Source organism: Chelon labrosus, assembly GCF_963514085.1.
Source record: "Chelon labrosus genome assembly, chromosome: 18".
Classification (NCBI taxonomy): Eukaryota; Metazoa; Chordata; class Actinopteri; order Mugiliformes; family Mugilidae; genus Chelon; species Chelon labrosus.
Genome location: NC_140351.1, coordinates 1603683 through 1616769, shown reverse-complemented (window position 1 = coordinate 1616769; position 13087 = coordinate 1603683). Strand labels below are relative to the sequence as shown.

The following is a 13087-nucleotide window of genomic DNA, read 5'->3' as shown; positions in this document are numbered from 1 at the left end:
GGCAGAGGTCTGCTGGCTTTTCCAGGGGCCTGGCTGAAAACTAAAAAGGGGACAGGGGCTTTCTCGGTTCGGGACCCTACGGCTGAATGAGGAAATCAGGTCAGATATCTTGGTTTTAACTGAATTTTAATTGAGATTATAACTAACTGTATTTTTGTGTGTTCTATTGTTTTTCCTTGAAAAGGTCAGTTTTTATTAACTTTGTCTCATAAAATTGCAGATTTTTTTGTTTTTGTGAAGCTCTTTGAAAGGTATACAAATGTATTATTATTAGTAGTAGTAGTAGCAGTAGTATTATGAGGCTGGACAGGAGGCTGGTGTCATTAGTACACCATCGTTATTAGAAGTGGCCCGTGTCCTTGTTTTTCCGACACCGTTCACTTGAGTTTATGTAACTAACGGAAAAGATGCGTCTGTCGCCTCGTGTGTCTGATCAAAGCTGGAGTCTGAGGAAACAAAACCAGCTAAAAAAAAAGAAAAAAAGAAAAGAGGCCGAGTGAAGAAAACAAGTCAGAGAAAGGGGACGAGCTGAAAATAACACATTCATCATCATTTCAGTTCCAGCTGTGGATGCACTGGAATTAATCAGGACTACAAAGCCGTGCAGACACAAAGCCTGTGAAGCAGACCAGAGGAAGCTTGTTAAATCTGAACTGAATCCCGTCGTGTTTGCAGGCCGGTTCCAAACACTGATATTTGTTAAATACACCTGGTCTGATTACAGTACGCAACCTGCAGGAGTCTGACGTCTGAAAAACATGTTTGAGAGCTGCAGACTTTTACATCTGCTGGTCTGTAACTTTGACACATTTTGGGATCTGAACCTGAAGACTCAGTAGATGTGGAAAAGCTGGAAAACTGTGGATCTACAATCAAGGCTTGTTTCTTTCTCTACCAAGATGATTGTTGTTCCTGGTCAGTGTCTGACTCTGTTCCAGTGTTTAGCTCCTAAATGATCTGAATCATCTGTTCTAACTTGTTGTTGAGATGTTCTTCCTGGTTCTCAGTTCAGTTGAAGCTTCAAATGAGAACTAGCACAACTCTAAAGGTTTTAGATGAACACAGACAAGAGCAACAACTACTTTGTCAGAGTCAGAGTTTCTTCTTTCCAGCGTCTGATCGGCAGTTAACATGTGTCCATAGATGAAATCCAGTCCAGAGCACTGACAGTACTGACAGTACTTTCTTGTATTTTAAGTTTTATTCAGTATCTCTACTGGTAACTATCCAATGACGGCCATGAGACAGAGATGCTAAGAATGACATTTAAATTGATTAAAATACACATTTTAACGACCATGTGTTTGATTGGAGTGTGTTTTGTAAAAGTGATGATCTTTCATCCTTTTCAAAGGGTTTTAAAAGGCCAGATCATATCCTCAACATACACAGTATGCTCTGGACTGGACCTCTGGAAGAAATTAGAGAAACTGTTCTGTCTCAGCTGGTACGACATGAACGAAGCAACCTGTGAGAAAAGCTGTGCTGTAATCAGTGAGGCCGGTCTTAGGTTTCACATCATTTCATTGAAGTCGGGAGGATCTGGGCTATGATTGATATTTTCTAAGTCCTTCAGGTGTTATGAGAACAGATGCCCTGTTCTGCCGCCTAACAGAACCCTGCAACGTGTGCGATCGGCGAGTTGTCTTACAACGGAACAGCATCACCAGCTTCTACCGGAACGCTTGGCAAAGATGGTTATTAGAGTTTGTGATCTCATTCCAGACGCAGCGAGCCCTCCTTATTAATTACGCACACTAACAAACAAGCACGAGAGCCAAACCCAAAGTAATATCCACTGGCGTCTAAGTCATGTCACAACATTAACTCTGTTGTCAGTGGGGGTGTTTACAACCATGAGAGCTCAAAAAGTACAATACGGCTATAGAAAAACTCTGATAGAGCTCTGGGAACGTTCTTATAAAAGTAGAGTCAAAGAGCAGCAGACGAGGATTAACAAGGTGGTAAACTGCTCTGGATAGATCCAGTGGAATATGTTGACTACGTGCAGCTGCATGATTAACTGTTAATTTGGAAAAATGCATCAGGGCTAAAGAAAATATCCAACTATTTTGGTCTTGTCCAGTGAAAAGCAACGGAAAATGATTATAATACATCGTGCATTTCTTTTTGAACGTGACAACAACAACAAAACGTATCGTATCTGAAAGACCTCATTGTACCAGATCATTCCAACAGATCACTTCCTTCTCTAAGTTCAGGCCTACTTGTGGTTCCTAGAGGTTCTAAAGTAGAATGGGAGGTAGAGCTTTCAGCTATCAGGCTCCTCTCCTGTGGAACCAGCTCCCAGTTTGGGTTCAGGAGGCAGACACTCTCTCTACTTTTAAGGTCAGGACTAAGACTTTCCTTTTTGATAAAGTTTATAGTTAGAGCTGGACTAAACCATCCCTTAGTTCTGCTGCTATAGGCCTAGGCTGCTGGGGGACCATGCACTGACGCTATATAAATAAAACTGAACAGAACCGAATTGAAAACAAACAATATTTATCTCAGTTAAAGTGAAAGGAAGGACATGTTTAATCAACACGTGCACTTTTATGAATTAGATTGATTCAGAACAACATTTCAAAACATCTAAAAACAACTAAACTTGTTCAAAAGCACAAGTTAGAAAGCAGACAGTGAAACAATGGTGGTGTCATGGGGTATATCCTGGTCCTGGCCTCATCAACCTCCTCAGTGTTTGTTCTTTTTTCTCTTTTATTATCAAAAATGGACTTGGACCATGACTTGTTGATCAAAAGGACTGTCCTTGACTCTTTTTTTACTTTCTGTCAGAGCTTAAAATTAACAAAAAGTGAGTAAATAAACGGAAAAGTGCAGAAAATCTGTTCTAAAACGTCGTGACATGCGTCTCTCATGGGTCCTGAGTCCATAGCAGCTTTTCTAGATCATTGTCATCAGCATCAAGTTGGATTTTCTGCTTTAATACTGACTGTACTTTCACTGAAAATGTAAAGGTGACTTTGAGTTGATCTTGATCTTTAAGATGTGTCTGGGATCATTCTCTTTCTGAAGTCTGTCTCTAAAGAATGGAGAGATGCTTCTGTTTGGTCAGGGTGGAGTTAATTTGGAGCAACCTCAAATCATCCCCAGTCATGACTGTTCCCCATCTCTGAAGTGTCATATTCTCTTCTAACATAAGCCCCGCCCTTAATTTATTGGATCTTTTATTTCTCCAGCCTCTGTCAGATGCTGGTATGTCCTGGTCTGCCTCAAGTCTTCCTCCTCCTCCTCCTCCTCCTCTACCCCTTATCTGGGACACAACTAGAAAGCCTTCTGTTGACAATGATCAGAGCCTGTTACATTAGTGTTGGTGCTTAGTTTTAAATGATTTGTTTTTGTGTGTGTGTGTATAAATGACTCACATAACGTGAACCTGAGGCTTTAGAAAAACATTGTCTGGTGGAGTCTCCATGTGCAGCACTTAACCTGAAGGTGACAAAAACAAAACGTGGAAAGAGAGCGGTCCACGTCTCAGTTATACCCTGGAGCTGAATACAGTTAGATAATGGAAATAAAATGTATGAGAAAGACAGACGGGGAATTTGGTAACAAGTAGCATCATTACACAAAGACAGGAGGAATCACAATCAGTAAAATGGCAAAAAATAAAATGTTTAGAGAAACAGAAATGAATAAAAAGCATATTTAAAATATAACATATTATACAATATATGAGAATATGAAACTTTGTGGTAATATAAAATGTATAAACATCATACACGGTATGTAATGATGTAAATATAGTGTAAATATACAAGATATACAACAGGTAAGAGTATAAAATATAAGCTATGTTGTGCGTACATGTAGATAATGTCTATGTCTAAAATATCTGAGATGTGTAACTGTGCAACTTGTAAAATATATAAGTTAAGAAATATATAATATATAATGTATAAAAATACGAAACAGAACACGAGAGGAGTCTGCAGCAGAGATAACAAGGTTAAGGAGCATTTAATAATATTTAATAATATTTAATAATACTTGTTATTCCAGTGATTTTATGTTGTTCCTGTTTATATTTGATGTTTGACTGTTCATTAAATCTCTTCTCAGACCTTTTGTTTTTATTACTGTTTACTGTGATGAAGTTACCTGAATGACTCTAACCTCTAACGAGACAAGCTCTGCCATAAAACGATGGTGATTTGGTTCCCTCTAGTGGTCAGTGACAGTCTCATACTTTATAGAAATAGATGAATATATAAATATATAAATATATATATGGTGGTAAACAGAATGGTTGTTAGTACCAAAAGATATAAACCTCTGCTGTACATTTTCATAACTGTATACATTTACTATATTATAACATTAACAATAAATTCACTGTTCACTCATCAGACCTGTTTGTGTATAACATCATAGTGAAAGGAGGTTTTCTAAGTTTATACACTGATCAACAACAAATAAATAAATACTAAATGCTAACAAACAAAAAAAGTTTATTGTACAAATTATACTGTATATAGCAACAGACCAGCATGTATTCCCTAGTATAACTATGTCATGTAATATATCGTTGAGATATTTTATACAGTATTTATACATCTGGTATTATTTCATGTATATATATATATATATATATATATATATATATATATATATATATATATATATTTGTATATTGTATATAACATAGTTAACATATACACACAGTATAGCTCATGTCCATATTTTATACTCTTACATACTGTATATATTGTACATTTACATTTATTTATTTATTTTTCTGTGTGTTGTACTTTATTGTATATATTAATATATACTTTGTATATTTTTTTATGTACTTTTGTGATTCCTCTTGTCTCTGTGTGATGATGCTTCACTGGATTTCACACGGAATAAATAATAAATATAAATATAAATATAAATATAAATATAAATATAAATATAAATATAAATATAAATATAAAGAGTATGATGATAATGTATTATACATTTTATATAAAGTAATAAAGTGTACATCTATATCTACATATGTAATGGTTACCTAATCTCTTATGTATACAGCCCGTGGTTACGTATTGTTCTTGTCAGCGTGATGACGTTTGAGGCTTACGTACGGCACGTGGAGCGTTGCACAACTCTTTCTAGGTAACGTCCTCGTAACGGCTGCGTCCGCACGTTGACATTGGGATAGTAACCCGAGAGAGGAACTGTTCTCCGCTTGAGCTCCAGACAGGTCAGTTATACCTCCTGTTATTAATATTATTAATATTATTAACTTGTTTTATACACGACGCGACCACGTGGAAACAAAGGAGAATGTTTTATTAACACTCACACACGGGACGTTAAAGTTAAAGGCAAATACTAAAGTCAACGTATTAGCTAACGTTAGCCTAGCTGTAGGCTAAGAGGTGGTAGCTGTGGGATGTAGCATGAAGCTAGTAGCTACACAACACGTCCCAGACAGTCTGAGTGCTCATTTCGTTTCCCTTTAGAGTATTTTAAGGACAAGTCAGAGACATGAGAAGGTTCTAGACACCGGAGCCGGTTTGATAACGTTTGCTAGGGATGCTAAGTTAGCCGTGTTTAGGCTAGGTGCTCCAGAGGTAACAGTGAGGTTAATCAAGGATAACTTCAGGACAGTCCAGCCACACTCCTCAGGGATTCAGGTATTTTGACCAGAAAAAGATCAGAAATCCTTTTTATAGTCGTGATATTTGTTGTTTAGTTGTGTTATTAGTTATTGTTCTTGTGGGTCGTTTAGCTCCATATGAGATAACCTGAGTTTGCCCAGGTGCTGCACTAATAACCTCTGATTATATTAAGATATTAAACCATTAAACTGTCAGCAGATGTCAAGGTCACATAAAAGGTTTAATGAACATTCATGTCAGCGATTAATAGTAAATATCCTCAGATGCTTTAGAGGACAGTCAGTTTGTCCTCGTACTGTAGCTCCACTGATTTCTACATGTGTCCTGTTTGTCTTTCCACATCAGACCGGGCAGGATGGGAGCCTCCGTGTCCACACCTGCTGCTCCAACAGTCCAGGCAGAGGCCATGGTGGCCGCCCCCCCTCAGGGCTGCCCCATGCACCAAGACGTGAAGCCTGTCAAAGGTACAGCAGAGGTGTTGTCAGTACTAGGGGTGTCCCCCATGGGAGTCAGGGACAGTCAGAGCATCTCAGAATGTGATTAGGGAGGATCTGGACATCCCTACTCATACCAGCTTTAACATGTGTTGTTAAGTTGTTGTAACATTTTGTAATTCTCCTTTTCTTTAGTGTCTCCACCTTCAGAGTGTCCCATGCATCAGGCTCAGCCAGTCAAAGGTACAGATCTGCTGTGGGACGTTTGAAGCAATTAGCACACAATTAAAATGCTGTTTCTTTCTTATATAACTGTTTTTTGTTTTGTTTGGCATGTCTGATTTTGGTTCAGATTGTTGACGTCTTCTTGTCTCCTGCAGCGTCTCCTCCATCAGAGTGCCCCATGCACAAAGCAGAGGCAGGTCCAGTCCACCAGGAACGAGCGTATGAGTTTGTGGAGTGTCCCATGAAAGCTGCGGCCGGCATGAAGAGCGACATCGATCCGGCAAATATGGTAACGACACATTTAGTATTAATTGTCTTTAAACTGAAAAGCTTTTTCGCTTGAACCTCGTTTGACATGTTCTCTCCTGGATGAATTATTTAAGTCTCAGTCGTAATACGTTGCCACATCTTTAAAGATGAGAGTCCGGACTGTGTTTGAACTGTGTTCTGTCCTCGCGCCTGTACAGATGCCTCCCCCTAATCAGCTGCCCGCCCCAGACCAGCCCTTCGACCTGTCCATCCGCAGGGAGGAGTCCACCATTCCCCGTCACGGCGCAGACAAGAACTGGGTTTACCCCTCGGAGCAGATGTTCTGGAACGCCATGCTGAGGAAGGGGTCCGTCTCAAATCTGTTCTTAAAATCCGAGTAGCTTTTTGCACTGTATGTGTAGTCATATCTTAAAAAAGAGCATCTTATGGTTACCACATACAGTCTAACAAAACAAAAGACAACCAGCGTAGAAACTGAGCCCATGAGCTCATTAGATGTTTACTGATGTAATAAATCAACGGAGAAGTCAGAATAGCAGCCTGAGTTCCTCCTGCATCCAGTTGAGTCGACTCCTGCTGATCATTAGTAAGAATAGACATTTAAGGCTTCACAACACGCCACCAGTTGATCTGTTAATCCTTTTGTTGTTTCCAAAACTCCCGTCCCACGAGTCAATGTCCTTGTCACGCAAGCCTTCAGAATAAAAGTTGCTGTCTGATAGTCTTCTACTCGGTTTAACGTCCCGTTCTGTTTGTGTGGTCCTGTCCTGCAGGTGGCGCTGGCGAGACGACGACCTCGCTCCTAAAGACATGACCAACATCATCAGCATCCACAACAAGAACAATGAGCAGGCCTGGCAGGAGATCCTCAAATGGGAAGCCATGCACGCTGGGTGAGTCAACGCAGCAGAGCTTTGTATTTCACTCTGTGCGCCTGCTCATCTACGAATTATTAGTGACTCGATAAATATTTCTTCTTGCAGTGAATGTCCATGTGGGCCGATGCTGAAGAGGTTTGGTGGGAAGGCGAAGGAGTACTCGCCCAGGGCCCGCTTCCGCCACTGGATGGGGTGAGCAGCTTTTCTTTAAGATCAGCTCGATGGGCAAAAACACTTGACCCGGGACATCTCATTGTCGTCCATCCGAGTCCTCTGTTAACATCTAATCCCATCCCTCTCTAGCTACGAGCTGCCTTTCGACCGTCACGACTGGATCGTTGACCGCTGTGGGAAGGAGGTGCGCTACGTCATCGACTACTACGACGGCGAAATCGACAAAGACACCTACCAGTTCTCCATCTTGGACGTACGTCCCGCCTTTGACTCCTTCGATGCCGTGTGGGACCGCATGAAGGTGGCCTGGTGGCGCTGGACCTCCTAAAGGACGAAGCAGCTGTCTGCAGCGTGTGTGGTTCTTTGAAACAGAAACAAACATAAAGAAAACAACTTTTATTTTTATGTCTGACATCTGCTCATCATGGTGATCAAGGCTGTTTCAGGCTTCACGGTTCACTGTTCTTTAAAAAACAAACGGCATGTTCATCTAAAGCTTAGTGGACGTGTTTGACTCACTCTGCTGAGATCAGATGTAAATACAGAGACAGACGACTTCTTTACTTTAACGAATGTGTGATATCTTCTTTGTCTTTGGAGGAGTTTCAGCAGCGACAGAGTTTTCACCTCCATCAACGTGTCTTTTTATCCAGATCAGACGAGTCACATACGGTTCAGACTAGACAAGTGATCAAGACCTGTGACTTAAGCCAGTTAGCAGAAGCCAGTTAGCAGAAGCCAGTTAGCAGAAGCCAGTTAGCAGAAGCCAGTTAGCAGGAGGCAGACAGGGTGAATAGGGTCGTACTTAGAAACAGCATCTAGTTATTCATCTGCTTTAAACGCTGATATGATCAAACATTTGCTTAAAGCTCTCTGTAGAGTCATAGATGTACTGCAGCGCAACACGGCAAGCTCCACAGAAGAGGACCTGCTCCATAGAGGTGATCATCAGAAAAGCTCCTAAATCATAAAGCTGGAAGGTTTTGATTGAGATATAGATGCATCAACGAGTTACTGTTAATTTATCGGTGAGATAAAAGCCGCTCAGTTCTGCAGATTAACAGGCTGTTAAACTATTTACTTTTTTATATCTGGACCTTGGACAGGAGCTGGTTTAGAGATAAAAACCCAGCAGACCTGTATCTGTAAACCTGATAAACTGTAATGATTTATTATTTCATTACTGAAACACTTTTCTCCTCAAATATTTACAGTAACATTTCCTCCGGTTCTTCCTTCCAGTCCATCACCACCATTTCAGTTTGCTGATATCCATATTTTTATTTATTGTTTGATGAATGAGTGTACATTGTGTTTCTTCCTGTGTCTAAAATCTTATTTTGGTTGTTTTAAACTTTTAAATAAACCTGGTCCTCCTCTGCTTCTGGGTCACACTTGTCTTCCTTGCAAACTAAATGGTTTAAATAAGATGCACAAAACTGATTCTGGTAAAACGTTCAGACCTCCTGGGTGTTTAAGTTCATATGTGATGAGCAGGTGGTGGAAGCTGGAAGCATGACATTGACACAAACACTTCATTGGAATGAAAAAAGGGTAAAAATCCAATAAAAGCCTCAGAGCACATCTGTCCTTCTAGTTCATCTACAGCACCATCTGCTGGACATGTTTCTAATGAACCGTGAGTTGGATAATATTACAAACCAGAAAATACTCTATATGGTTATTAGTCTAAGTCAGTGTTGCATCTTTTTCAAGTTTTAATTCCTACATTGAGTCAAAGTGACACCAACAACATTAATGTAATAGACTAAACATTAATCAGATCAGTTTAATGTGAATCCAGGTACCAGTCTGGATCAACACTGATCTCTGAGCAGATCTCTGTCCAGAGTTGGATCTCAGCTGCTGTGCTGTCCTTGATCATTTAGAAGGTTGGATCAGACATTACAGAGAAAAGAGGAAGGATTCATTCCAGGAACTACATTGATGGACAGTGTTAGCTCCATGCTAAATGCTAATCCATCATCCACTCTACTGTCCACTGTTTACATACGTGTCAGTAAAAGGTCAGAGGTCAATAACTTCATGGAACTAGTAAAGTACTTAGATGAGACTTAGACCTAGTAAAGTACTTAGATGAGACTTCTTTAACAAGTAAAGTACTGAGATGAGACTTCATGTAACTAGTAAAGTACTGAGATGAGACTTCACGTAACTAGTAAAGTACTGAGATGAGACTTCATGTAACAAGTAAAGTACTGAGATGAGACTTCATGTAACTAGTAAAGTACTGAGATGAGACTTAGAACTAGTGAAGTACTTAGATGAGACTTAGAACTAATAAAGTACTTAGATGAGACTTCTTTAACAAGTAAAGTACTGAGATGAGACTTCATGTAACTAGTAAAGTACTTAGATGAGACTTCTTTAACAAGTAAAGTACTTAGATGAGACCTAGAACTAGTAAAGTACTTAGATGAGACTTAGAACTAGTAAAGTACTGAGATGAGACTTCATGTAACTAGTAAAGTACTGAGATGAGACTTCATGTAACTAGTAAAGTACTGAGATGAGACTTAGAACTAGTAAAGTACTGAGATGAGACTTAGAACTAGTAAAGTACTGAGATGAGACTTCACGTAACTAGTAAAGTACTGAGATGAGACTTAGAACTAGTGAAGTACTTAGATGAGACTTAGAACTAGTAAAGTACTGAGATGAGACTTCTTTAACTAGTAAAGTACTGAGATGAGACTTAGAACTAGTAAAGTACTTAGGTGAGACTTAGAACTAGTGAAGTACTTAGATGAGACTTAGAACTAGTAAAGTACTTAGGTGAGACTTAAAACTAGTAAAGTACTTAGATAAGACTTGACCCTACACGGCTTTAATAAATATCAGACATCTGAACTTTTTCTTTTCCAAATGGTCCAAAGAAGATTCTGATTTTCCTGTGTAGTTTTCAGGTCTGACACTAGAGGGGGGTGTTTCACTAGACTTGGTCTTGTGGCCTTGAAGACCCCCCCCCCCCCCCCCCCCCCATATACTGTATCTCCTTCATGCTGCCTCATATATTCACTCCTCAGCCGTACTTACTCACATGAAAACAGCTCCTATTGTGACTGACGTGGTTTCTTCTGCGTCATCTCTCTCTGTTCATTCTCGTCACCGAGGCTTTAGGAGCACACTGAATACCCACTTAGCATTTCTACAATGAACACAATGAATGTTTCTCTCTGTTCTCTGTCCCATGCATCACCTATTATCATGTAATCATGTCTGCGTCGTGTACATACAGCGCGCCTCATGTATGATTCATGCAGGTGGATGACATTACGCTGCCTTGTTTGATTCTGACCCGGTTCCTTCTTCTGGTTCTGGCTCAAGGTTTCTTCCTCCTTTAAAGGAAACTTTCAGACACTGGACAGGTCAGACACAATGAAACTTAATGTGGCACATCTTTTCTACTAGTAGATCAGCTGTTAGCACTAGTTTTCATTCTGCCTCTTGGATAGAACTGATTAAAGGGACTGTCTCTGACACGTCTTACGTTCTGACAGAGTTTTAGTTAAAATTCATTAAAATAAAGTCAGAAAATAAAAAGTTTAAGTTGGAGAAATTGGTCCTAAAACAGTCTGACATGTTGAACCCTTTTTGGATACAGAGGTTGATGAACGTCTGACTCAACAACCTTAATGTGGATTGTTGCCATGGCGTCTCCAGGTCAAAGTTTTCACCTGTTTAATTGACTGGAATCTGATTTGGGTCATTTTATTTTGGTTAATGACCTGAACTCCAGAGGTATAAGGACAGTAGAGATGCTATCAGGCCGGCATGTGTATACAGATCATGAGCCAATGGGCAACCAATCATATACACCGATCAGCCACAACATTATGACCACTGACAGGAGAAGTCAATAACATTTAAACCATCTTGTGACAGTTCAGTGTTCTGCTGGGAAACTTCTGGACCTGGCATTCATTGGTGTGGATGTTACTTAGACATGTAGCACCCACCTAGACCAGACCAGACAACCCCACAGAAGCCCCCCCCCCCCCCCCCCCCCCCACTAACAACATTTTGTTGCCAGACACCATGTACTAGCCAGGAGGCATGCCAGTTGCCTCAGGAAGTTTTTGTGCGGTGCCTCCATCATCCTATTTACCACATTATTACTTTCAGGTTCCGGTTCTTCTCGTAAAACGCTTTTAGAAAAACCAGAGCAAATATAAAATCAGCAGCAGCTCGACGCTCTGGGCCCTAAGTGCACATATGGCTTCATTGAATTTCTGATCAGCTGTGGGTTATTCATGTAGGTGGTCGGAGCGAGAGCTGGAAGCAGAGTGAGGGCGGTGAACACGGCGCGTCTCGTGGCTGCTGCATAGCGTTCTAGTTTATTAAGGCTCCTGTCAGCATGGGGGGGGGGCACCTGACATCCATTCACTCTGTTACGGACTCTGTTTCGATGTGACGTCTCATTGGCTGTAATTGACAAAATGGATCCAGGGTGTACGCCGCCGTTCGCTGCTACCAGTTTTTGTGTGGATTTCCCCTTTAAACAGTGTGTGGGTTGACCACGGAGCACAGAGCCATGCGTGTGTTGCCTCAAGTAATGCGTGCATGTTGATTTCCCATGTGTTTCGAGGGGGGGCGAGGTGGGGGGGGGCAGATAGCTGCACAGCACACAGCAGATGTCCAAACAGCCCCTGGCATTCTGTGTGAAAGTCTGATATTTTATCATATCTGCTCTCTGCAGTTCCCATTTCCATACCAAAGGGCCTTTCTACAACTCTGCCCGCCACCGGCCACCCGCTACCGCTACCACCACCACCACCACCGCCGCCGCCGCCGCCGCCGCCGCCGCCGCCGCCGCCATTCCCCGACTCTGTCTGCACGTCTCCTCGCTATCAGGAATCATCTGGGTAGACGGCAGCAGCAGCTCTGTACACACTGACGGGGCTTGTTTGCCGGCGTACGAGTTAATCAGTGTTAAGTCATTCAGACGAGTGTTGGATTCCACGGTCAGCGTCTAGTCGGTCTCTCATTCTGGAGTGGGAGAGGCCTTCGTTGGCTTTCAGGTTAATCTGGGTTATTATGATGCGAGCATGCCTGGTTAAATCACAAACCTACTAAGAGCTCCGAGGCTTAATTATAAGTAGAGGAGGACGGAGGCGCCTGGGAATGTGGTGCACCATGATTCAGGAATATAAAACCCACTTGAGTTTGGTGAAGCAGGAGAGAGGCCTTCACATCAAGATGAGATAACAGTTATTAAGTAAATAGGCAGCAGTTTTTATTCTTATTTGAACAATAGCCCTGATGTGTGTTTATAATAATACTATGAGTTTGGTTTCAGCCTCACAGCTCATTTCCTTTATTCTCTAAAATGTGTCGGAGCAGATGGTGAAAACACTGTCAAGTATTTAGCAGCATTTAACAGCTAACGTGTGAGAATATGATTTTAGTTTTTAGTTTTTTTCGTTGGAGACCAAAGAAGACTGAGTAA

The 13087-nt window shown here is 41.0% G+C and overlaps 1 protein-coding gene across 1 annotated transcript; it reads left to right on the top strand.

Annotated features, from left to right (window-relative positions):
* The first annotated feature begins 5142 nt into the window (after window positions 1-5142).
* Window positions 5143-8998, top strand: hccsb (holocytochrome c synthase b). Its single transcript, XM_084566166.1, has 8 exons — window positions 5143-5215; window positions 5982-6100; window positions 6266-6313; window positions 6451-6584; window positions 6763-6911; window positions 7339-7458; window positions 7549-7635; window positions 7747-8998. Exons 2-8 carry the CDS (start codon window positions 5992-5994, stop codon window positions 7943-7945), a joined length of 846 nt encoding a protein of 281 aa, XP_084422292.1. The 5' UTR covers window positions 5143-5215; window positions 5982-5991; the 3' UTR covers window positions 7946-8998.
* Window positions 8999-13087: the final 4089 nt, after the last annotated feature.